General features: G+C 39.9%; 1 protein-coding gene across 1 annotated transcript; it reads right to left on the minus strand.

Moving 5' to 3' along the window:
* On the minus strand, positions 1 to 26,604 carry LOC121387455 (prolyl 4-hydroxylase subunit alpha-1-like). The gene is made up of 13 exons (XM_041518574.1): positions 26,380 to 26,604; positions 21,203 to 21,357; positions 17,756 to 18,111; positions 16,978 to 17,029; positions 15,751 to 15,887; positions 13,734 to 13,898; positions 8,740 to 8,786; positions 6,568 to 6,667; positions 6,016 to 6,066; positions 4,348 to 4,386; positions 3,545 to 3,613; positions 2,025 to 2,097; positions 1 to 237 (listed from the first exon to the last, which is right to left on the minus strand). The coding sequence occupies exons 1-13, from the start codon at positions 26,589 to 26,591 to the stop codon at positions 176 to 178; spliced, it is 1,518 nt and encodes a 505-aa protein (XP_041374508.1). The 5' UTR covers positions 26,592 to 26,604; the 3' UTR covers positions 1 to 175.
* Positions 26,605 to 27,568: the final 964 nt, after the last annotated feature.

Consider the following 27,568-nt stretch of genomic DNA (forward strand, 5'->3'; position numbering starts at 1 on the left):
TGTCCTTTTAACCTTTCACGAGTCATGCTGTGTGACCCCGGCTTTACTGATCAGAAACCTGCTTTAATGCTTTGTTATGCATGTTAAATATCCAGGTCGTATGATCATGAGAACAAAGCACATTATAAACACACTTATAAATAAATGTTCAGTTAATTCACATTCGAAAGCTTCGTCACCAGTTTTCGTGTATCCGACAAAATTTAGTTTTCACTACAGCCAATGACTGCAAGGCAGCTGAAAAGAAAAGGGTTAAAAACATCAAAAATCAAATGTGATAAAGATTAACCACGAGACATTGCAATTTGATACAAAACTAACACAAGGCTCAAAATAGCGGCCTGCGAAAAACGAAAAACAACTAGCGCTAGAAGGTAAAATAAAAATTCACCTGCTATAAATTGTTAAACAATCGGAGGTACGATCATCTCATCTTCTGTTTAGCTGAAGCTGAGCTCGCGAGTCTGTTAAATCTTAATTTTATAATGCTCTACAATACACGAGGCACTAGATAGCGAGTCATGCAATCAACCACTATTTTTGCAAAAATGACCATTCGGATCTGTATTGTGCAGAGATACGGCCTTGATTACGTATTGCAGTGAGGATAGTTGCATAAGCGTACGGGCTCCCACTTTTTGCTATGTCAGAGGCTGAATCCGTGGTCGGCGTGCCTGAACCTTCAAAGATATGGGCACGTTAATATAGTTCCCCATTCACATTATATTAGCATTGCTGTTAAACAGTTATATATCAGACCTTGCTTTATAAGGTGCGCGGGTGCGATCGCGCTCGTACAGCGCACGTAATTTCAATCTGACGAGTGTGAAAAACAGCGCATGTTACACTCAACGGCGCATGTAAAATAGATGGGTATATTTATTTCAACTGACGACAATAGCATATCACCATATCACTACATTTTACACAACAGAAGCATTTTTATAGTACTTCTAAACATAGCCGTAGAGATCCCAATTTTTGTAGGAGAGCATGCTGGGTTTTGCCCGAATTAAACAAAGATGCCCGAATCTGGAGGCAACGTTTATTCATATTAGCATTACTGCCAAACAGTTATATAGACAAACGAATAACCATGCATTTGTACATGGATTACAACTATTTTTGCGTGTGCTATGATGGAAATACATGGTAAAAATTGTGATACCATCAAGATAGCACATTTTGCCCCACCCATGTCTCGTACGCTTATGCTTCTAAAGCAATACATGTCCCCTACCGGACCGAACAATTTTTCGCATCTCCTAAGTTCAAGGGCCATAACTGTCAAAAATTGATAAATCGCTTTGAAAGTCAAACTGGATTGGTAACTGTACATAACAAGGATAAACATTAAAGGGACATTCCTGAGTTTGCTGCACTTTTTAAGATGTTATCGACTAACAGACTTTTTAACGATTGTAATTACATGTCAAGCCTATTTTTCTGCATAAAATATTAGTGGCTGTATATTAAACGTGTTTCTGATCGATGTAATATTTGTACTAGGTTAAATTTCATTTTATTTCCTAAAATATTTTTTTTTCGTACGTACGAAATTATTTGAAGACAAAATCCAGTTTGGGCTTCTTACAAATATTAAGATGACCAGAAACACATTGAATATACAGACGCTGATATTCTAAACAAGAAAATTTATACAATATGTAAGTTTAATCGTAGAAATAATTTATTAGTCGCAAACATCTTACAATGCAGCAAACTCAGGAACGTACAAAAATATTTTAGGAAATAAAATGAAATTTAACCTAATACAAGTATTAGAATGATCAGAAACACGTTTAATATACAGCCACTAATATTTTATGCAGAAAAATATATTTGATATGTAATTACAATCGTTAAAATGTCTCTGTCAGTCGATAACATCTTAGAAATTGCAGCAAACTCAGGAATGTCCATTTAATGCTGATAGCAACTAAATGCGATTTTATTATTACAGAAAGAGATGTTAGGTTAATATCTGAGTTCATATTTTAAATTTTTTTGTAAGTCTGACTTACCCCATTTCGTTCCGTATGTCACTGGACAGATGTTAACAATAGACTTTGAAGCAAAAAGGAACAGCACGGATCCCTGAATAAACAAACAACAGTGTTCTTTAAACTCTATTATAACTTTAAATATGTTGTTTTTATTTAAATAAAACACGTGATATAGGATGTTTTGTGATCATGCTGTATGCAGTGAAATTATGAAACTTACACACACACACATGCACGCACGCACAGACACGCTCACACACACACACGCCCACCACACACACTCTCTCTCTCTCTCTCTCTCTCTCTCTCTCTCTCTCTCTCTGTGTGTGTGTGTGTCTGTCTGTCTCTGTCTCTATCGCTTCCTCCCTACCTCCACCCTCTTTCTCTCTCCTTCTCCATTCCTTGAACCCTGCTCCTCTCCATCTTTCCCCTTTCTCTGTTTCTCTAGATCGCTCCATTTACCCCTCCCTCCCTTCCCATCCTCTTTCTCTCCACCCCTTTCTTCAATCTGATTAAAATCGGCTCCACTGGTTAACAACTATTAGTATTACCTGGGGACCAGTAGAGCTGATTTCAGTGAGATTGCCCCTTTTTCTGTCCCTAGAGACGAAGAGAGATAGCATACAGGAGAGAGAAAGCATACGGGAGAGAGATAGCCGGGAGAGAGATAGCATACGGGAGAGAGATAGCATACGGGAGAGAGATAGCATACAGGAGAGAGATAGCATACGGGAGAGAGATAGCACAGAGGAGAGAGATAGCATACGGGAGAGAGAAAGCATACGGGAGAGAGATAGCCGGGAGAGAGATAGCATACGGGAGAGAGATAGCATACGGGAGAGAGATAGCATACAGGAGAGAGATAGCATACGGGAGAGATAGCCGGGAGAGCGATAGCATACGGGAGAGAGATATATAGCATACGGGAGAGAGATAGATAGCATACGGGAGAGAGATAGCATACGGGAGGGAGAAGTGATACGCGGATACAGAAACAACAAATACATGAATGGAAATTTAACGACACTTCTATTCAGCACAAAAGACATAGCGAGAGAATTTCGGAGAGAGACATCGAAAGAGGGAAGAAAGATATAAGAGAGAGAGAGAGAGAGAGAGAGAGAGAGAGAGAGAGAGAGAGAGAGAGAGAGGAGAGAGAGAGAGAGAGAGAGAGAGAGAGAGAGAGAGAGAGAGAGAGAAAGAAAGAGGTGAGAGGGAGGGAAGAAAGAGAAAGACAGGGGAAGAGATATAGACAGAGAAGATGGGGGACACAAAACGGTGGTGTCGTGTTTAATGCATCAGACATAGGGCTGGTAGGTACAGGGTTCGCAACCTGGTATCGGCTCCCACCCAGAGCGGTTTTTAAAGACTCAGTGGTGTAAGGCGAATGGATATAAGCACGAAAATAAATTGAAATGAGAGAGAGCGAGGGCGAGGGCGAGGGCGAGAGAGAGAGAGAGAGAGAGAGAGAGAGAGAGAGAGAGAGAGAGAGAGAGAGAGAGAGAGAGAGAGAGAGAGAGAGAGAGAGAGAGACTTACAGGTTGCAGCTGTGTTTTCACTTTGTATTTCGGAAGGACATACTCTCCACCTTCGAATTCAGAAGGAAGCTGCAATATAGAAATTGAAATACATTTATGATACCCATGTTATTGATTAATCATCAGCTATTGGATGTCAAACATTTGGTAATTCTGACAGTCTTAGTGACGAAATCCGCTACATTTTTCCATTAATAGCAAGGGATCGTTTATATGCATTATCCCATAGACAGGATAGCACATACCACGGCCTTTGATATACCAGTCGTGCGTAAATTAAATGAACAAGTAAAATTATTACATATGAGCTGAACAAGTAATTTTACAACATATGAATTGAATGAGATTTTGTTGTTGCTTTTCTTCCCTTTTTTTTCGGGGGGTGGGGGGTGGGGGTGGGGGGTGGGGGTGGGGAGGATTTAAAAAAAAAATTGTGTAGGATACAAACCAATAGCAAACGTGTCCACATTACATAATATAAACTACAACCCAACACATGGTACAAAATATAAACAAATATACAGATGTGTAAACAAGATGGTATATATAACACAATATAACAAACAGCCCAGGAATTGTGTGTATAGCATTATCAAAATATGACAACGACATCCCCCCAACCCCCCTCAGAACCCCTAAAAATAAAAGACAAAAAGAAAGAAAAAAGGAGTATTAACCCCGATCCCAAATCAACAACGAAGAAATGAAGCATTAGGTTAGCCACGCCCACCCGCACCCCCCAGACACACATTGAAACCCATAAATATTCCATTTTCTACTAGTGCAACTCGTTCTGTATTTACCTCAAGAAAGTAAGATGCAACATCTTTTTTAAACAGCTTCTGAAATGAAACGAAAGAATTACCAGGTACACATTGTCATCTGAATAATCACAGAACTGTCGACGCCCTAGGACTTGCCCATAAGGTAGATCTTTAAATAAGGGGTTATGCGATTTTGGCGGGCAATTTTTGTTGTTGATCTCTGTATGTAGGGTCATTTTTACCCCACTGTGTGTGTATGTGTGTGTGTGTGTGTTTCTCTCTCTCTCTCTCTCTCTCTCTCTCTCTCTCTCTCCCCCCCCCCCATCATCTCAGTCTCTTCTGTCTTTGTCTCTCCACCCACAGTCTGTCACTATGTCTCCGTGTCTCTGTCTATCCACCATCTCAGTATCTGTCTTTGTCGCTCCCACACCATCTGTTTTTGTCTCTGTCTTTGTCTCTCCTTCCACCATCTGTCTGTCTCTCTCTCTCTCCACCATCTCAGTCTCTGTCTTTGTTTCTCCCTCCACATCTCTCTCTCTCTCTCTCTCTCTCTCTCTCTCTCTCTGACTTTATCTTAGTCTGTCTTTGTTTCTCCCTCCACATCTCTCTCTCTCTCTCTCTCTCTCTCTCTCTCTGACTTTATCTTAGTCTGTGTCTTTGTTTCTCCCTCCACCATCTGTGTTTGTCTCTGTGTCTCTCTCCACCATCTATTTCTCTGTCTTTGTCTCTCCCTCAGCCATCTGTGTTTGTCTCTGTGTCTCTCTCCACCATCTATTTCTCTGTCTTTGTCTCTCCCTCAACCATCTGTGTTTGTCTCTGTCTCTTTCCACCATCTCAGTCTCTGTCTTCGTCTCTCTCGTCACCACCTGTCTTTGTCTCTCTCTCCACCATCTCAGTCTCTATCTTTGTCTCTCCCGCCACCATATATCTTTGTCTCTGTGTCTCTCTCCAACATCTCTCTCTGTCTTTGTCTCTCCCTCCACCATCTATCTTTGTGTCTCCCTCCACCATCTGTCTCTGTATATCTGTCTCTCCACTATATCAGTCCCTGTCATTGTCTCTCCCTCCACCATATGTCTCTGTGTCTCTGTCTATCCCCACCATCTCTGTCTCTCCCTCCACTAGGTGTATCTGGTCTCTGTCTCTCCACCATCTCAGTCTGTCTCTCTCATCCATCTCAGTCGCTGTCTTTATCTCTCCCTCCACCATTTGTCTCTATCTCTCTGTATCTGTCTCTGTCTTTGTCTCTTCTTCTACAATCTATCTCTGTCTCCTTCTCTTATATATAAGGTACTAATACTATTGCTAGGAAGATGAATAACTTCACGTCTGTGATTCGACAATGCCTACGACAGTACGGAAAGCATTCAAACCATTTTGAAATATTGACATATTCATTGTTCATGAAGCAGAAGATAATATAGCCTTTATAATTTGTTTAAGTGATTAAAATATATCATCAAATAATTCCACAACAAAGTTAATACTGTGTAATGCAGTAAAAAAAAACGTCAGTAAAAATCGTCTGAAGACTTAATATCAACTTTAACAACTTTGTCTTCTGTGCTTAAAAAAAACGTGTGACTCTTGTTTTCTTTATTTAAACCCCCCCCAAAGAAACAAAGAAAAAACCCCAACAACAACAAAAACAAACAAAAAAGAAAACAAAACATTTAAAAAAGTGTTATTGTTTTGATTTTATAATACCTTTAGTGGTATAGATTTGAAATAAAGGCCTTGCATTCCATAGTTTCTAACCTGAAAAAAAAGAGAGAAAAGGTATAAACACACTCATTTCGACTAGTTTGTGCATATTAACCTTTTTAATTAATTTTTTTATATTTTACTTCAATTTTTATAAACATTTTCAGATATATTAAATATAATGTATTTGAAGTGTACTTAGTACATTCTTGTCGAGAAGTATTATATGCCACTCATTGTCAGGAAGGGAGGGACTGTTTTAATTAACGACGCACTCAACACATTTTATTTACGGTTATATGGCGTCAGACATATGCTTAAGGACCACACAGATATTGAGAAAGGAAACCCGCTGTCGCCACTTCATGGGCTACTCTTTTCGATTAGCAGCAAGGGATCTTTTATATACACCATCCCACATACAGGATAGTACATACCATGGCCTTTGTTAAACCAGTCATGGAGAACTGTCTGGAACGAGAACTAGCCCAGTCAGCTTTCTAAATAGGCTAATTCGTATATTTTGTTAAAAATATTTGTAGGAGAATAGCATACCTCAACATCACCAGCAATTAAGGGCGGGACTATAGGTCCTTTCAAACGGTTGATGGTATCGTTAAACAGGTTTGCTGACCGGGTACCATGAATGACAGCACTGCAAGTAAATATGTATGTACATGTCTTTAGAAACGAGATATATATTATTAAAAAATCAAGGCGAAAAGTTCCAGTTTTAATCGATATTCAATTCTCTCTCTCTCTCTCTCTCTCTCTCTCTCTCTCTCTCTCTCTCTCTCTCTCTCTCTCTCTCTCTCTCTCTCTCTCTCTCTCTCTCTCTCTCATTGTATTTCTTCGCGGGGGAGGGGTGCTTATAATTAATCAAGTTTGTATAAGTTTCAATCACTTCAACATTGTACAAAATATTTCGCATAATAAAGCATTTCTTTCATAACACTTAAATTTCGGCAGTGTACGGCGAATTCCTATACCAATAAAAAAAATTCATTACATTTTCGAAGGATGTTCAGATTATTTAGTCGTTGATTCTTTAGCGTATTTCCCAGTGGTAAAGCGCTCGCCTGGTACGCGGTTGGTTTAGAATCGACCCCCGTCTCAGGAATGTCCCTTTAAAACAAAGTTTCCTTAACAAATACCACCAATTTTATCTATAGGGATCTAGGCGGCAAATGGAATAACTAATGTCTGCGAACTGCGTTATCAATCGATTTCTAGTAACAACTGAACTTCAAGTCAAACCTTACACCTTGGCTACCCCAGCATTTTGTCTTCATTCCTGTATTAAAATGAGATTTAATCTATGCAATTTAAAGGAAATTTGTTTTAAAACATTTGTTGTTTATTTACAAGATGATACAGCATAAAAGCAGCAGTTTAATATCTAGCCAGTCTAAATAACGTTAAAAATGGGTGCATTCAGAGCCGGTTTATCTTAGTAGCAACCTTTGAAACACCCATCATTTCGATAGAAATTATTCTTTCGTCATCTTCATCCTTCATCTCCATATTTCTGCCCAACCCCCACCCCGTGTCATAATTCTTAAAATTTTGTATGCTCTTCCTCTTCCTTTTCTTTAAAAAACGTGTTGTCCTTACTACATTAGACTCCCACTTAAAACAGTTAATTAAACAAAAAACAACAAAAACAACCCAAAAACATTTGGGTGTTGATAGACAAACCTTTTTTGTTATGTCTTTTTTCCCCTTCCCCTCTTTCCTCCCCCCCCTCCAATGTAAGCTGGTTTCACCTATTCTTGACCCTCAGATCATTATATATATATATATATATGTGTGTGTGTGTGTGTGTGTGTGTGTGTGTGTGTGTGTGTGTGTGTGTGTGTGTGTGTGTGTGTGGTGTGGTGTGTATGTGTATGTGTGTGAATACGGTTGTGCAGTATATGGCAACAAATATAACTCATATATATATATATATATATATATATATATATATATATATATATATATATATATATATATCACATATTTTTTATATACATACTATGAAATATAAAACCTTTACTTTACCGTTATACAGTTACACATAATCATGTTATAATTTTATTATTGTTGTATAGTGTAAGACGACGATACAAGGCACCCCAACCGTGACATTGTTAGTGATCTGGGGGTAATAAAGGTTTAGGAAAAAAAGGGGAGGGGGGGGGGGGGGGGGGAGAAGAACAAAAAAGAAAAAACATGTAGCTAGTGCTACGGTCCCTGAATTTCAGGGGGCCCCACGCCGATGTGTACCTTTATTTTTCCCATATAATTTTTTCCTTCACACCAAGGGGGTTGCAAAATATATATCCTGGGAAGGGGGTACCCGCTGCTATTTGTGCTACAGGCCTCGCGGATCCTCAAACTGACTCTGGGTGCGGGTGATCTGTATGTAGGAAGACTGCCACTCCACAGGACGATACATCATTTCTACTTTGTCTAAAGGAAGACTGCCACTTCATAGATTTAGTTGTTTGTCTAAAGACATCACTGGAGCAAATTAATAAATTAATCAACAGCTAATGAATGTCAAACACTTAGTAATTCTGACACATGTTAAAATGTGTTTTGTTTAACGGTACCATTAAAGCACGTTGATTAATTAACCAACGGCTACTGAATGTCAAACATACGGAAATTTTGACTCAGAGGAAACCGGATACATTTTTTTCCATTAGAAGAAATTGGAAACAAAAACATGATTTTACTTACGCAAAATTAGGCGTTGCATACAGGTCATCGTGGGCGATATACTGCGTCTGTTGTCCACAAGAAAGAATAAACAGAAATATGTAGAAATATTTAAAGGGCCATCCTGAGTTTGCTGCATTGTAAGATGTATCCGACTAATAAGATATTTTTACGATATTAAATATATTTTCTTGTTTAGAATATCAGTGTCTGTATATTCAATGTGTTTCTGGTCGTCTTAATATTTGTAAGAAGCCCAAACTGGATTTTGTCTTCAAATAATTTCGTATGTACGAAAAATTTGTTTTAGAAAATAAAATGAAATTTAACCTAGTACAAATATTAGAACGATCAGGAACACGTTTAATATACAGTGACTAATATGTTATGCAGAAATATATATTTGATATGTAATTACAATCGTTAAAATGTCTCTGTTAGTCCATAACATCTTTAAAATTGCAGCAAGCTCAGGAATGCCCCTTTAAGATAATGTAGCAAGACATTCAACAAAACAATATGTATTTATTGAAACATGTTGTATTGCTTTTGAAAGAACAAATGGATTAGGCACAGTTTATGCAACGTACTAGGCCTTCTCCATAATACACATTACGACAGTAATATAATTTTGTAATTTAAATATGAACAAAAATAAATATTATTGAAAAAACAGAAAGAACAAAGAACAAAGGAAACAGAAAAAAAGACGCAATAAAATTTTCTATGTGTTCTATAATTAGACAGCAGGTTTGATAAAGGAAAGGACAAACCACAAACAAGGCATGGCAATGATTACGTAATGGCTACACAAATAATAAAAACAATAAAATAAATAAATACATGTAGTAATAATTTTAAAAGTAAAGTAAAGTTTTTTTTTTTTTAACGACGCCACTAGAGCACATTGATTTTTATATCTTATCAGCGGCTATTGGACGTCAAACATATGGTCATTTTGACTCTGTTTTTAGAGGAAACCCGCTGTCGCCACATAGGCTACTCTTTTTACGACAGGCAGCAAGGGATCTTTTTATTTGCACTTCCCACAGGCAGGATAGCACAAACCATGGCCTTTGTTGAACCAGTTATGGATCACTGGTCGGTGCAAGTGGTTTACACCTACCCATTGAGCCTCGGAGCACTCACTCAGGGTTTGGAGTCGGTATCTGGATTACAAATCCCATGCCTCGACTGGGATCCGAACCCAGTACCTACCAGCCTGTAGACCGATGGCCTGCCACGACGCCACCGAGGCCGGTAAATAATAATTGTAAAGACAATATATACAACAGTTTTGTTTGGTGTCAAGGTTTTGGGATCGTGTCTTTGTTTCCTTCTTTTGTTTCTTGTTTAGGTGTTTTAATTTTAATAATGAATAAATGAATGAATGAATGTTTAACGACACCCCAGCACAAAAATACACATCGGCTTTTGGGTGTCACAAATGGTAAGTATATGAAAATAGGTCAGGTCAGGTCATGGGGTTTAACTTGCACATTCAGAACTAGCTGTTGTAGCGCACGCCTGTCATGGGCGCAGGTGTCGGCCCATGCCGGCTCCTCCGTCCAGGACAGGAAATTTTAATTTTAAAATGTTATATTTTTTGTTGCAAACGAAACAAACATTAATAGTGAACTGCTGGCTTTATTTAAATTTTGTTGAAAAGGCGAATTTTTAAAAAAATGCTTAAAATAACGAAAATTTCACGAAATTAAATGTCTCGGCTACCATAAAGGTTTTCTATGCACTGTGATGGATATCTATCGGTGAACCTATAAACTAAGCTTCACTGACCTATAGTTTGTGGGAAAAATGATCCAAAAGCGAAAGTAAACGTTAAACAAAGTTTGACGTTAACACCGTGGGAAAGGTAATACCCATAACCCACCCTTTTTATGTCGTCAAAGCGAAACAATAAAAGAACACAATAAACCGGCCTCGGTGGCGCAGTGGTTAAGCCATCGGACTACAGGCTGGTAGGTACAAGGTTCACAGCCCGGTACCGGCTCCAACCCAGAGCGAGTTCTTAAGGGCCCAATGGGTAGGGGTAATGTCACTACACCCTCTTCTCTCTCAATAACCACTAACCAACTAACAACTAACACATTGTCCTGGACAGACAGCCCAGATAGCTGAGGTGTGTGCCCAGGACAGCGTGCTTGAACCGTAACTGAATGTAAGTAGGAAAATATGTTGAAATGAATGAAAATGAAAGGAACACAATAACAAATAATTCAGCATAGTCACAATCGCAAGGACCATGTGTATATTACGGTAATAACAACAGTTGGTGCGTGTCATTCGGATAGGGCATGTAATTATTATTGTTTGCTTATATCCAATTAAGGTTCAATCATGCTGTTCTGGGTACACACACCTCAGCCGTATGGGCTGGAATATCAAAGGCCATGGTACGTGCTATCCTGGATAGTTCAGGGCCCCGTTCCACGAAGCGATCTTAGCCCTAAGATCACCGTAACTGCACAGCTAACATAATTATGCACTTGAGGTGATCTTAGGGCTATGATCGCTTCGTGCAACGGGGCACAGGATAGTAGGTTATCACTAACTTGTGAGAAAGAAGACGGTGTAGTGGTCTTACACCTACCCATTGAGTCGTTAAAACTCGCTCTAGGTGGGAGCCGGTACCGGGCTGCGAACCCTGTACCTACCAGCCTTATGCCCGATGGCTTATCCACGACACCACCAAGGTCAGTGTTTGATTATTTAAATTCCAGCTCATCAAAACGTGTACAGCACCTCTGCCAGTAGAGTAACACTAAGTTCTGATCATAGCGTGGAAAGTAAAGTTTGTTTTATTTAACGACGCCACTAGAGCACATTGATTTTGTATCTTATCATCGGCTATTGGACGTCAAACATATGGTCATTCTGACACTGTTGTTTAGAGAAAACCCGCTGTCGCCACATAGGCTACTCTTTTACGACAGGCAGCAAGGGATCTTTTATTTGCGCTTCCCAATCATAGCGTGGAAGGCATAAATAACACGTTGTTTTGATGATGCATACGAACGCATGACCTAATGAAGTTTAATAAAGTTTGTTTTGTTTAACGACACCACTATAGCACACTGATTTGTTAATAATCGGCTATTGGATGTCCAACATTTAATTATTTTGACATGTAGTCTTAAGAGAGGAAACCCGCTACATTTTGTTTTCCATTAGTAGCAAGGGGTATTTTATATGCAGACAAGATAGCACGTACCACGGCCTTTGATATTCCAGTGGTGGTGCACTGGCTGGAACGAGAAATGGCCCAATAGGTCCACAGACGGGGATCGATCCCAAACCGACCGTGCATCAGGCGAGCGCTTTACAACTGGGTTACATCCTGCCCAGAATGATCTAATGATTTAAGGTACATCAATTTGTAGCAACTATCGACACACACAGTGTCAGCTGGCCGGGTTCGAACCCACTGCACCATTTCACATGGCATTTGACAGTCCGCGACCTCAACCACTCGCACAACCAGGTTTTCCATAAAAAGATGGAAGGAAGGAAATGTTTTATTTAACGACGCACTCAACTCATTTTGTTTACGGTTAGATGGTAAAGATTGTTTTATTTAACGACGCCACTAGAGCACATTGATTTTTTTATCTTATCATCGGCTATTGGACGTCAAACATGGTTATTCTGACACTGTTTTTTTAGAGAAAACCCGCTGTCGCCACATAAGCTACTCTTTTACGACAGGCAGTAACAGATCTTTTATTTGCACTTCCCACAGGCAGGATAACACAAACCATGGCCTTTGTTGAACCAGTTATGGATCACTGGTCGGTGCAAGTGGTTTACACCTACCCACTGAGCCTTGCGGAGCACTCACTCAGGGTTTGGAGTCGGTATCTGGATTAAAAATCCCATGCCTCGACTGGGATCCGAACCCAGTACCTACCAGCCTGTAACCACGACGCAACCGAGGCTGGTTTACGGTTAGATGGCGTCGGACATATGGTTAAGGACTACACAGATATTGAGGGAGGAAACCCGCTGTCACCACTTCATGGGCTACTCTTTTTGATTAACAGCAACGGATCTTTTATATGCACCATCCCATAGACAGGATAGCACATACCACGGTCTTTGATGTACCAGTCGTGGTGCACTGGCTGGAGCGAGAAATAGCCGACCGACGGGGATCGATCCCAAACCGACCGCGCATCAAGCGAGCGCTTTATCACTGGGCTACGTCTCGCCACATAAAAGCGTGCTTGCAGAAACTCAGTTCGAAACTAATGTAACAAGTAGAGAAAGTTAAAAATCGCAGACCCTAGTTTCAACCCGTAAACATGGACATTATGTTTTGTTAATCTACAAACCTTTATCACATTTGGATAAAATTATTACAACAGAGTGAAACGAGTCTGTGACGCTGAAACAAGGAAACACCCTTAAACAAAGACCAGAATTCGACTCCATAATAGTTAGGGGTCGAACGTAGCCCAGTGGTAAAGCGTTCGCTTGATGCGCGGTCGGTTTAGGATCGATCCCTGTCGGTGGACCCATTGGGCTATTTCTCGTTCCAGCCAATGCTCCACAACTGGTGTAACAAAGGCCGTGGTATCTACTATCCTGTATGTGTGATGGTGCATATAAAAGAGCCCTTGCTGCTAATCGAAAAGAGTAGCCCATGAAGTGGCGACAGCGGGTTTCCTCTCTCAATATCTGTGTGGTCCTTAACCATATGTCCGACGCCACATTAACCGTAAATAAAATGTGTTGAGTGCGTCGTTAAATAACACATTTCCTTCCATATAACAGTTACTTATCAGACGCACGTACGTTTATAAAAAAATTAAAAATGCATTTTGTGGTATTAGAAACACCAGGATGACCAGAAACACTTCGGTTGTACGGATATGGGTGCATAAAATATAAGTGGTCTGATTTCACTGATCATAGACGGCTCTAATAGTGAAAAATATGACCTAGTGTTTAAAAACTAGGGTCTGTCGCTTTTAAAACGGATGAACCAAACTGACCTTTGCCCATCCTGAGTTCTTGAGCGCTCTAACATTATGGTTTGGAATCAAATCGTGGAAAACAACCACTGGGGGTCTGTTGTGCAACCATTCCGCTTTGACGAAAACAAATTCGTGGATAGTCGGGAAATATCGGCATCTCAGCTGTGAATTCTGTAATGCGGTCTAAATGAAAAAAACAAAGATATGGCAATTATTATTATGGCTGGCTACTGTACCACAAATCGTTCTACAAACATTTTTAACAAGTTAATGTTAGCTATTAATGAACGAAGTCATGTTTTCCGATTCATGGCTACGAGAAGATACATTAAGTGGAATCTTATTTTGTGTAACGACACTACTGGAACACATTGCTGTATTAATAATCGGCTACTGGATGTCAAACATTAGGTAATTTTTTATTATTATTATTATTATTATTATTATTATTATTTTGTTTAATTTTTTTTATTTATCCCACTGCCCCCTTTCCTTTCTCTCCTTTAACTTCCATCTCATTTCTTCTCGGTCTGGCAACTCCTCCTATCTTTCAACTTCTTTCGCTGTCCACCTCCACATCCCAGTCCTTGTCTCTCCAACCGTAACAGGCGTTTGACTCTTGTCCGTGACACATACCTGCCATTTCCCATCAGCGTTTAGCTGTGGGCTTAGTCTGACCACTTCAGAAAGTGTTCAGTAGTTACTTGTGGCATTTTTTAAGCGGCACTTGGAACCACCTACTATAATCTCCTACTGCCGGCGGTCGTTAGTTAGTGCCGTGGGTCAGACCAGTTTTATTAGCGGCGAGGATGCCAGGTGAGTGCAGGGATGTACACACAGACTGCACCCGTGGAGGAAATTGAGACAGGTAGACGATGGTGTTACAGAGACGATGGTGTTACAGAGACGATGGTGTTACAGCTCACAAGATAGATTCGGAGGAAACTGACAGATAGGGTCGAAACAGATTGCAATCGTGGGAGAAATTGGAAAGGTTTTGCTTTTTTTATTAAGATAATGGTAATGTTAGGCAGAAGGTGATTGATATGGGTATGAGTGTGTGTGTGAATGAGTGCGTGCGTGTGTGTGTGTGTGAGAGAGGGTGTGTGTGTGTGAGTGAGTGAGTGAGTGAGTGAGTGTGTGTGTGAGTGTATGAGTGTGTGTATGTGTATGTGTATGTGTATGTGCGTGTGTATGTGTGTGACTATGTGCGTGTGAGTGTGTGTGTGTGAGTGTGTATGACTGCGTGTGTGTGTGTGTGAGAGAGAGAGAGAGAGAAAGAATGTGTGTGCGTCTGTCTGTGTGTGTGTGAGTGTGTGACTATGTGTGTGTACGTGTGTGTGAATGTGTGTGAGTGAGTGTGTGTATGTGTGTTCATGTGTATATGTGTATATGTGTGTGTGTGAGTGTATGTGAGTGTGTGTGACTGTGTTTGCGTGTGAGTGTGTGTGTTCGTGTATGACTGTGTGTGTGTGTGTGTGAGTGGTGTGTGTGAGTGTGTGTGTGATTGAATGTGTGTGTGTGAGTATGTGTGACTGTGTGTGTGTGTGTGAGAGAGAGAGAGAGAGAGACTCTCTCTCTCTCTCTCTCTCTCTCTCTCTCTCTCTCTCTCTATCTCTCTCTCTCTCTCTCTCTCTCCGTGTGTGTGTTTTAGGTAATTTTTGTTTTGAGTATTGATGATGTACTTTGTCGACCATGACAATTTGTCTCTGAAACACATATTGGTTTGCAGCCACTTATAACAAATATTTTACAAAGGAAACGAAATATGATATTAAATTTTACCTAGACGGATAACAACATGAAGATGCAAGCCTTGCATTTGCCCACGGCAATCGGCAATCGGCAATGCTGTGGAGATTGCCGTGGAATTTTTAATTATCCACGGCACATTTTTGCCTTTCACTATATATCAGGTTTGTTTTCAATGGCATGTTTTTGTTTTTTGCAGTGGACATGTTTTTCATTGCAGGGTTTGAAGATGTAACTAATAATAATATAAAAATAATACAAATATATAAAAAAAAATAATTACCTTTTTCCTTTCTCCACTACAAGTTGTGGTATATTTAACCCTCCAGTTAATATGCTTCTTAACCGTTGTCGTATCTGACTTTTTCATTCTTGACAAAAAATATTTTCTGTTCATTTTTGCCAACGTGTACTGGGGATCTGAAAGGAATACAAACACCAACTTATTGTTGATTATCTATTGTTATTAATTAGCGGTTTTTATTAATAATCTGTTGTTATCAGTGAACATTATTTTAAATGTTTATTTCGGTACACTCTACACTCCGGGCCTTTAGACGACAGCATACATGATTAAGAGGAATTCGTGTACTTACAATAACACGATGACATGTTCGTAAAATATATTCAAAGGAAACATGAAATCAAATTCTAGAGAGTGAGAAGGTCTAAATTCACAACATCTATATTATCGCTCAAGAAAATGAGAAATTATTAATGTGTCGATGTATCCGAAATCGTGTCAAAAATTTGTAATTATTAATATGTCGATGTATCCGAAATCGTGTCAAAAATTAGTAATTATTAATGTGTCGATGTATCCGAAATCGTGTCAAAAATGAGCATTATTAATGTGTCGATGTATCCGAAATCGTGTCAAAAATGAGTAATTATTAATGTGTCGATGTATCCGAAATCGTGTCAAAAATGAGCATTATTAATGTGTCGATGTATCCGAAATCGTGTCAAAAATGAATAATTATGAATGTGTCGATGTATCCGAAATCGTGTCAAAAATGAGTATTATTAATGTGTCGATGTATCCGAAATCGTGTCAAAAATGAGTATTATTAATGTGTCGATGTATCCGAAATCGTGTCAAAAATGAGTAATTATTAATGTGTCGATGTATCCGAAATCGTGTCAAAAATGAGTATTATTAATGTGTCGATGTATCCGAAATCGTGTCAAAAATGAGTAATTATTAATGTGTCGATGTATCCGAAATCGTGTCAAAAATGAGTAATTATTAATGTGTCGATGTATCCGAAATCGTGTCAAAAATGAGTAATTATTAATGTGTCGATGTATCCGAAATCGTGTCAAAAATGAGTAATTATTAATGTGTCGATGTATCCGAAATCGTGTCAAAAATGAGATGGAAAGAAAACAAAAGCCGCTTATCAGAAAGCATGTTGTACATTTTGAGCTGCATTTGTTGCCTGTCCACTGTCAGTTTCGAGCCATGCATTACTAACCAATCGCATTACTAACCAATCGCATTACTAACCAATCTTTAAAAGTTCATCCAGTGCTTCTACTGCTTTCTCAAACTGACCCATCTGAAAAAAGAAAGAAAGAAAGAAAGAAAGAAAGAATGAATGAATGAATGAATGAAAACAATAAGTAATACAATAATACAAAATAAAACTCACTATCTCTGGTGTCTGATGCTCAAAGGCCGTGGTATGTGCTATCCTGTCTGTGGGATGGTGCATATAAAAGATCCCTTGCTGCTAATAAAAAATAAAACTCACTATCTCTGGTGTCTGATGCTCAAAGGCCGTGGTATGTGCTATCCTGTCTGTGGGATGGTGCATATAAAAGATCCCTTGTTGCTAATAAAAAATAAAACTCACTATCTCTGGTGTCTGATGCTCAAAGGCTGTTGTATATATGCTTTCCTGTCTGTGGAATGGTACATATAAAAGAACCCTTGCTGCATTAGAATAAAGGTGCTCTTGTGGTTTCGTTAAACAAAACACAATTTTATTTATTATCTTTCTTTCGTGCTGGCATGTCGTTAAACATATATTCTATTCTATTATTAACCTATCTTTCGCTCCAGCCATCAATGGCTGTGGTATGTGTTATTCTGTCTATGGGAGAGTGCATATAAAAGATCCCTTGCTGCTAATCGAAGAGAGTAGCCCATGAAAAGGCGACAGCGAGTTTCCTCCCTCGATCTATGTGTTGTCCATAACCATATGTCCGACGCCATATAACCGTAAATGAAATGTGTTGAGTGCTTCGTTAAATAAAACATTTTCTAAATGTCCTATTACTACCTTTCCATAAGCCTGTGCTATCAATGCGAAATTTTTCTTTGAAACGCAAGCAGCATCAGAAGCGTCTCTAGAAGACTTGTGTTCTGAACACACTCTCTGGACGTGGGCCAGCATGTCCCTCGCAGGTTCGTAGTAACCCTCGTCGTAAGCACCCCGGCCTAACAAAACCATGTCCGACAACGTCAGTGGCTCAAGCGAGTCGTGGCCGTTGATTTTCCCTTTAGTAAATTCCTCCATTGGCGTGCCCGTCGTCTGCCTGATGACAACGAGACTGGCGGCTGTGACGAAGACGTCCTTCTCTGTCGGAATGTTGTGCCTGATGTTTTCCAGTCTCATGTTCAACTCCTTTACCTTCCCTTGAATAAACCAAAATAAAGTAATGTTAGAAAAGATATAAGACATTTAATGACAGTATAGAGCCCTTTGTGTACGTGCAAACATGTTGTTACGGCGATTTGCAAAATGTTCAGAATCTGTTAAAACACAATTATTTGTGAGTTATTGTAATAATTTGTACGCAGGTGCATTATGGGTGATCGGATGACGACGACCATACAGTGCCAGCAAGATGTTTGCCAGTCATCAAGTAAAAGGCTTTGGCGCTTTTTCTTCGCTCAACAGCATATATTCGCTGAAGAGCAGAATCGAAACCTCAAACGACCTACTTGCCCACCCGCGGTGTACAAATGTGGACGTCAAGTCTGTATGTGTAAATCGCTGGCACAAGCTACTGTATATTATGTAATCAGTTTTGTATGTGATGTTTAAATATGTTCTATGGATCACTGATCTGAAATAAAAATTTATTATTATTATTATTATTAATATATTGGTGGAAGGAAATAAGGAATCACACAAATACTATAAGCAAAAATTGACTCTGTAACAACAAAATCATCATCTATTATTGGATCCAGAGGGGTGAAGGTTTCTGGACCACAGCTGCTCACGACGAAATTAATGGGAGTTTTTCTACTCATTTTAACCTGCATTCACAGCTAACATATAACTTCCCTTTAAATGGTTGCTTATAGAGTCCCCCCGCCGCAATAAATCTTGGATCCGCACCTGTCCAGAGTGCCAGAATGTGAATTGTGTTACTGAACTGATCTGTCACATCATAGGCGCTCAGGCCCACATTACATCTTTGTATTTTGAAAATATATTATGACGCTATTAGTGAATTAAAGTTAGTCTACCAATTACATCAAGAGTTCCCTAATTTTATAACACAAAAAGAAAACACGCTGACGTAGGCGCCAGATGATGCTAGCGACTAACGTAGGCGCCAGTTGATGCTAGCAACTAACGTAGGTGCCAGTTGATGCTAGCGACTAACGTAGGCGCCAGATGATGCTAGCGACTAACGTAGGCGCCAGTTGATGCTAGCGACTAACGTAGGCGCCAGTTGATGCTAGCGACTGTGTGCGTGTGTGTATGTATGTGTATATATGTCAGTGTGTGCGTGCGTGTGTGTATGTATGCGTGTGTGTGAGTGTGTGTATGTGTGCGCGTGTGTGTGGTGTGTGTATTCTGGGGTGTGTATGTGTGTGTGTGTGGGGGGTGTGTGTGTATGTATACGTGTATGTGTGGTGTGTGTATGTGTGCGTGTGTATGTGTACATGTGAGTGTGATGTGTGTGTGGTGTGTGATGTGTGTGTGGTGTGTGCGTGTGTGTGTATGTGTACGTGTGGATTGTGCGTGTGTGTGGTGTGTGTGCGTGTGTGTATGTGTACGTGTGTATGTGGATTGTGCGTGTGTGTATGTGTGCGTGTGTGTGGTGTATTTGTGCGTGTGTGTGTGTGTGTGCGCGCGCGCACGTGTGTGTTTGGTGTATGTGTATTCTGGTGTGTGTGTGTGTGTGTGTGTGTGTGTGTGTGTGTGTGTGTGTGTGTGTGACGGAACATGCTCTTAATTTGTTTTCGCCTGTGGCGATATTAATTGTTTTAGAGGGCCGTGTGCAGTTCCAATATGCACTTAAGCCCAGGTGGGCACTTTGTTACGTAATACCTCCGCTGCGCGACGGTGGTCGAGCTGTTCCAATACACACCCAGCCCAGGTGTGGAGGCCATGTGGCCAGTAGTTACGTAATAACTCCGGTAGTGCTGTTTATGACCAGGGGATTGCTCGCGGAATGGCGACAGCCAGTCTGGTCTTCTAAGAGAAAAATGCGTCTCTGGGAGTTGGGGAAATATCTCATGATACGTGAGGTACCGCGTTGTGCCCCCAGGCGATATTCGGTTTTATGATAAATAGCTAGGGTTTTAGCGACATCGGGGAGAACCATAGGAAGGCTCCCAGGGATCGATGTCCGTCCGGACTGGTAAATATTTTATTTCTGCTCTGTGTATAACCTTGATGTGATTGATGTGACTTTAAATATTTTAATACTGTATTATACCAATATTATTTAGACGGTGCTGCCGGTAATCTGACGCAGTAAACTGTAGGCTCACTGTCTAATATATATAAAGCTTAATCAGTCATCTTAGAGGACCTAGGTAAACTGTAGGTTATTGTCTTTATTGTGATAGGTACCAGTATTAATTCTGTGTTACACGTTACTGAATGAGTAGTTAAGGGTTAATTAAAAATTAACCAGTTAGGAATAGAGTTGTAATTCCTTTATTTATTAAGTTCCCCTGGCAGCGTTTCTCAATTATCACACGTTACTGAATGAGTAGTAAGGGTTAATTGAAAATAACCAGTTAGGAATAGAGTTGTAATTCCTTTATTAATTAAGTTCCCCTGGAAGCGTTTCTCAATTATCACACGTGTGGGTGTTGTGTCACGGTGAAGTGATTACAATATTGTGTAAACTAGACACCTAGAGATTAACTAATTAAGTGATCAGTTCTGGGTTGTTATCATTTGTTGTTGTTAATTAACTACTGCGGCAGTACATTTGTCAGCGTAGGTTAATACAGATTCCAAAGTGTATTGTGTTTTTGTTGTGTTTTCTAGTGAACTAAACGTGCTATATTACATATACTTTATATAAGATCTTATCTCTGATCATACCTAGACGAGCCACGCGGGTATAACTGCCCGTTACAGAGAGGTCTAATAGATATACAGTTAGGAGAGATATTTGGATAATCGTGTTTCATTCAGTTACGGGTATTATAGGATCCCCGTGACAGTGTGTATGTATGTGTACGTGTGTGTGTGTGGTGTGTGTGTGTGTGTGTCTATGTGTGTGTGTGTGTGTCTGTCTGTGTGTCTGTGTGTCTGTGTCTGTCTGTCTGTCTGCCTCTCTCTCTCTCTCTCTCTCTCTCTCTCTCTCTCTCTCTCTCTCTCTCTCTCTCTCTCTCTCTCTCTCTCTCTCTCTCTCTCTCTCTGTATTTTTTATTTTTAATTTTCAGAATATTGGAAATACCGCATATCAAGCAAGCAAGCAAGCAAGCGAGCCTAATGGAATGGTATTAAAATGTGCCTTTTTCTTACATTTTTGGCACGGCTCACTACCCAAGATCCTTTCCAGCGCGTTCGGCCATTGTTCGTGCATCCTGCGGACGAGGTGGAAGACGTTGATTGGATGTTTGAGGTACACGAAGATTCCCTGCGACTCTCGGCGAATCTGTTTGCATCTGTCTGAAAACCTTTAAAACACACACACTTTATTAAAGCGACAGACCTTAGCTTTTTAAACACCAAGGAATATTTTGCCTACCGTACTATTAGAGTCGTTTATGATAACTGGAATCAAACATTTCTTATATTTTATTCTTTAGATTATCCATTTCCGTACATCCGAAGTGTTTGTGGTCATCCTTGGTAGTTATAATAGCATGAAATACATTTTTCATATTTTAAAAACAAGCACGTGCGTCTGAGAAGTAATGATTATGTCGTCGAGTTCTAGGATATTTCTAAGGATATTTCCCAGTTTTGAACTTCACAGACTCTTGTTTCACTCTGTTGTAACTTTTAACCGGCCTCGGTGGCGTTGTGGTTAGGCCATCGGTCTACAGGCTTGTAGGTACTGGGTTCAGATCCCAGTCGAGGCATGGGATTTTTAATACAGATACCGACTCCAAACCATGAGTGAGTGCTCTGCAAGGCTCAATGGGTAGGTGTAAACCACTTGCACCGACCAGTGATCCATAACTGATTCAACAAAGGCCATGGTTTGTGCTATCCTGCCTGTGGGAAGCGCAAATAAAAGATCCCTTGCTGCTAATCGGAAAGAGTAGCCCATGTAGTGGCGACAGCGGATTTCCTATCAAAATCTGTGTGGTCCTTAACCATATGTCTGACACCATATAACCGTAAATAAAATGTGTTGAGTGCGTCGTTAAATGAAACATTTCTTTCTTTCTGTTGTAACTTTATCCAGATATGTTACAGGTTTGTAGAGTAACTAAACTTAGTGTCCATTTTCACGGGTTGAAACTTGGGTCTGCTACTTTAAAATGTTAAAAGGGCGAGACGTAGCCCATTGGTACAGCGCTCGCCTGATGCGCGATCGATCTAGTATCAATTCCCGTCGGTGGGCCCATTGAGTTATTTTTCGTTCCAGCCAGTGCTCCACAACTGGTGTAACAAAGGCCGTGGTATGTACTGTCCTGTCTGTGGGATGGTGCATATAAAAGATCCTTTGCTGCTAATCGAAAAGAGTAGCCCATGAAGTGGCGACAGCGGGTTCCCTCTCTTAATATATGTGTGGTCCTTAACCATATGCCAGACGCCATATAACCGTAAATAATATGTGTTGAGTACGTCGTTCAATAAAACGTTTTGTTTTCTTTAATATGTTAAAGAACCAACAGTACTTTATAATATACCCCCTCCCCCCACATATACACATAAACACACACGTACATTGTTGTTTTACATACACATGTTGTACACTTTAAATTCCCCTTCCTGCACGCTCTCCACCCACAACATAGATCAATGAAATACTTTCCTGAGTTTAATTAATGAAATTAAAAAAATAAATAAATAAAGGAAAGAAATGTTTTATTTAACGACGCACTCAACACATTTTATTTACGGTTATATGGCGTCAGACATATGGTTAAGGACCACACAGAGTTTGAGAGGAAACCCGCTGTCGCCACTACATGGGCTACTCTTTCCGATTAGCAGCAAGGGATCTTTCAATTGCGCTTCCCACAGGCAGCATAGCACAAACCATGGCCTTTGTTGAACCAGTTATGGATCACTGGTCGGTGCAAGTGGTTTACACCTACCCATTGAGCCTTGCGGAGCACTCACTCAGGGTTTGGAGTCGGTATCTGGATTAAAAATCCCATGCCTCGACTGGGATCCGAACCCAGTACCTACCAGCCTGTAGACCGATGGCCTAACCACGACGCCACCGAGAGCGGTAAAAAATAAATAAAGGATGAATATACGAATGAATGAACGAAAGACCGATCGAACAAACGATCCAATGGACGAATTAACGAACGAATGAATCAACGAAGAGAAAATCAACCGATCATAATAGTAAACTCTAAATATTTCCGAAAGATTACTTTTTATAAATCGATACCATCTGTTTTTATTACTCGAGAAAACAAGAATAACAAACAAAATAAAAATAATAATAACCCCCTCCCCCCCAATAAAAAAACCCAACAACAACCCAATAATAATACCCCCCCCACCCCCCAAAAAAGCAACAAAAAAACCCAAACAAAAACCCCCAACTACAATACATAGCACAAAAAACAAATAAACAAAACGCAGTAACAAACAGACAAAAACCTTCGAAAATAAAACCAGAAACAAAAACAAAATAAAATAAATTAATTAATTGCATAAACATAAACATTGTATCTTCGGAACTTTTAAAGATCGGGTGTGCCTACTCAACACATTGCCCATATATGGAACGCGCAGTTTGTTTTGTTTAAAGACACCACTAGAGCACATTTGGTAATTTTGATATTTAGTCTTAGGAAGGAAACCCGCAACATTTGTTTCCATTAGTAGCAAGGGATCTTTTATATGCACCATTCCATAGACAGGATAGCGCATACCACGGATTTTGATATACCAGTCGTGGTGCTCTGGCTAGAACGAGAAACACCATCCCATAACAGGATAACACATATCACGACCGTTGATATATTACTCCCAGTCGTATTTCACTGGCTTGAAAGAGTAATAGCCCAATGGGCCCACCGACGGGGATCGATCCTAGACCGACCGCGCATCAGGCGAGCGCTTTACCGCTGGGCTACGTCCCGCCCCACACATGTGACCAGGTAGAAGACTGATCGATTCAAGCAATAAGCAATTCATATCAGCGTCTTCGTGCGTTTCGTCCACAGTGACTCGACATATGTTTAAAAATCGAAATAATGTCACAACGCACGACGTCGCTTGAGCTTGAGTTTGAACTATATCTATTTTTAACATGCCCCTATAGCACAAAGGTTTCAGGCGTGTCCATCCCGGGTCCGATCTCTGGCAAGGCCACGGGGCCTGATCCAGGACAGAAATTACTTAAGATGGGGCGATTTTGGTATTATCCAAAAGGGGGAAGGGAACGTATTTATTTTTTCAGACGTGCCAACTGAAATGATAAACGTCGTTTGAAACAACAGCGTTATTAAAGGGATAGACCCTAGTTTCAGCCCATTAAAACGCACACTACGTTTAGTTAATCTATAAACCTGTAACACATTTGAATAAAGTTACAATTGAGTGAAACATGAGTCTTTAACTTTGAAATGGTGAAATACCCTCTAAAATAGAATAAAACTCGACTCCCTAACTCTTACATTTCAGATGCACATGTGTTTTTAAAAATATGAGAAATGCATTTTGTGATATTAAGAACACCAGGATGACCTAAAACACTTCGAATGTACGGAAATGGATAATCTGAACATCTAAATAATAAAATGTAAGTAAAATATGATTGTAGTTATCAAAAAACGGCTCTAATAGTAAAATAAATAAATATATATATGCCTTAGTGATTAAAAACTAGGGTATGTCCCTTTAAGGTAGAGTCACGTGACAAATTGCCTATTGAAGTATCAAAATTGCAGAATAACACAAAAATATTATTTTATTTGTGAAATGTAATCATTATGTTATGTAGAGAGAGGTACATGCCCACAAAAACCAATTACATGCAAATAATTTCATTTACTATGTTATAAATATATAATACGACGTGGTTGGCCATTAGATACCATTATCTTACAAATAGTTCTTTTAAAACATATCTAACGAGTAAACGCGAGTTGGATACGATTTTAAACGAGTATATTACGTTTAGGTATATTGACCAATACATCTAGTCTTTGTCGACAGCTGTCATTTGCATACAGTAAAGTTCAATGTATCGATTTCCTAATTTAATTCAGTCAATAAAACGAGCCAATGTACACATGTGCTTATTATGATCTATAGCATGATAATCTGAATGAAATTATTTCGTAAAATACGTTTGAACTACGACTATTTAGGTTTCAGCTATTGGTCGAGAGGTAGAGGTAGAGGTAGAGGTAGAGGTAGAGGTAGAGGTAGAGGTAGAGAGAGAGAGAGAGAGAGAGAGAGAGAGAGAGAGAGAGAGAGAGAGAGAGAGAGAGAGAGAGAGAGAGAGAGAGAGACAGAGAGAGAAACAGAAGAGAGAGAGAGAGAGAGAGAGAGAGAGAGAGAGAGAGAGAGAGAGAGAGAGAGAGAGAGAGAGAGAGAGAGAGAGAGAGAGAGAGAGAGAGAGAGAGAGAGAGAGGGAGGCAGACAGAAAAATACAGACAGACAGAGAGAGACAGACAGACAGAGAGAGACAGATAGAGACAGAACGAGAGACAGATCTAGAAGAGGTAGGGATAGAGGGACAGACAGACAGACTGAGACAGACAGACAGACAAAGACAGAGACAGAAACAGTGAGAGACAGAAACACCAGAAAAACCAAGAGTGAGAGAGAGAGAGAGAGAGAGAGAGAGAGAGAGAGAGAGAGAGAGAGAGAGAGAGAGAGAGAGAGAGAGAGAGAGAGAAGAAACCCGCTGACGCCACACAAGCTACTGTTTTACACAACATATTCGGTGGTTATTTGACATGTACTAGCCGTGGCAGAGCTGTCACTTGAAGTGTGGTGTGTCTTGTCACCTTGTGTCTTCATTTAAAATCGTGTGTACAGCTATTTTGAATTATGTCTGTATAAAATTATATTCTACGCAAAACTCGTGTTGTCATCTTGTTATCGTAAATAAATACCCATTGTGTATTGCAGTAAAGTTTTAAAGTTTCCAGGTGCTAGGATCGAACACACACATGCACGCACGCACTCACATAAACGCACACACGTTTATACATGCATGCACATAAATATGAATGCATACACACATACATAAACACACAAACAGGAGGCACACATACATATACAGACTGGAGTAGATGGAATAAAAAAAAGAAAAGAAAAGAAAAAAAATGATTAAAAAACAAACAAAAACAAACCAATAACCAACCCCCCCCCCCCCCAAATAAAAACCTCACAGTAATAATTGTCTTTCATGCAGCTTGACAAAGAAAAAAAAAAAAAGAAAAAAAAAGAAGAAAAAAAGAAGTAGACTTCATATTTTTTTCGGAGACAGGGGAGACAACTTTCCTCTGTCCCTTACCAGACACGTCTGCCGTGTTGGCGTCACTTACTTGACGATGTGTGTAAAGTTGTGAGGATCTTCGCCTTCGTGTTTGAAGAATTCCTGACGCAGAAACGCGTCCGTGAGACTCATGATTTCCTCCTCCATCAAGTACAGCTTCTCCAGGTTCCCCTGATTCGTGAAGATCCCGAAACAACGCACGGGCGTCACGTGGATGACAGATATCAGAACTATCACTAAAATCATGCTCGTAACCTCCATGGTTTTTAGGTGCTGTGTGTACGCGGTGTAATAGGAAAATCAAGAAGGAATCGATCTGCCACGAAGTTGAACGTCACACGTGGTGCGAGGTGTATGATTGTGTGTGTATATACTGATGGACATGAAATAAGGCAACACGTGGTATTTTAGACCAAATTTAGTTCGCTGCTTGAGGAGTTATGCCTGTATACCGGCCTGGGTGGTGGTGTGGTTATTAACCATCGGACATGAGGCTGGTATAGGCACAGGGTTCGCAGCCCGGTACCGGCTCCCACCCAGTCCCGGGAAATTAGGGGTGATCAGTGGTGTACTCGATATCATTGTTTACTTGGCTGCCAGGTGCCCCCCCCCCCCCCATACAAAATCCTGCCTACGCCACTGCTCCCACCAAGTTTTATCGACTCAATGGGTAGGTGTAAGACCACTACACCCTCCTCTCTCACTAACCACTAACAACTAACAACTAAACTAACCTAGCTGAGGTGTGTGCCCAAGACAGCGTGCTTGAACCTTAATTGAATATAAGCACGAAAAGAAGTTAAACTAATTTTTCAAAATAAATAAATATGCCTGTATGAAATACAGAGATGTAAAGTGGGGTTGAGGCGTTTTGTTTAACGACACCACTAGAGCACATTGATTATTAACTCGGCTATGAAGAAAAGAAGTTTAAAGTTGGTTTTGTCTAACGACACCACTAGAGCACATTGATTATTAATCATCGGCTATAGAGAAAATAAAGTTAACGTTAAAGTGAGTTTTGTTTAACGACACCACTAGAGCACATTTTAAATTAATCATCGGCTATAGAGAAAATAAGATTAAAATTACAGTTTGTTTTGTTCAACACCACTTTATTTATTAATAATCAGCTATGGAGAAAAGAAAGTTAAAGTTTGTTTTGTTTAACAACAACACTAGAGCACATTGATTTATTAATCACTGGTTATTGGATGTCAAACATTTGGTAATTGTTA

Source organism: Gigantopelta aegis, chromosome 13 (genome assembly GCF_016097555.1).
Source record: "Gigantopelta aegis isolate Gae_Host chromosome 13, Gae_host_genome, whole genome shotgun sequence".
Lineage (NCBI taxonomy): Eukaryota > Metazoa > Mollusca > Gastropoda > Neomphalida > Peltospiridae > Gigantopelta > Gigantopelta aegis.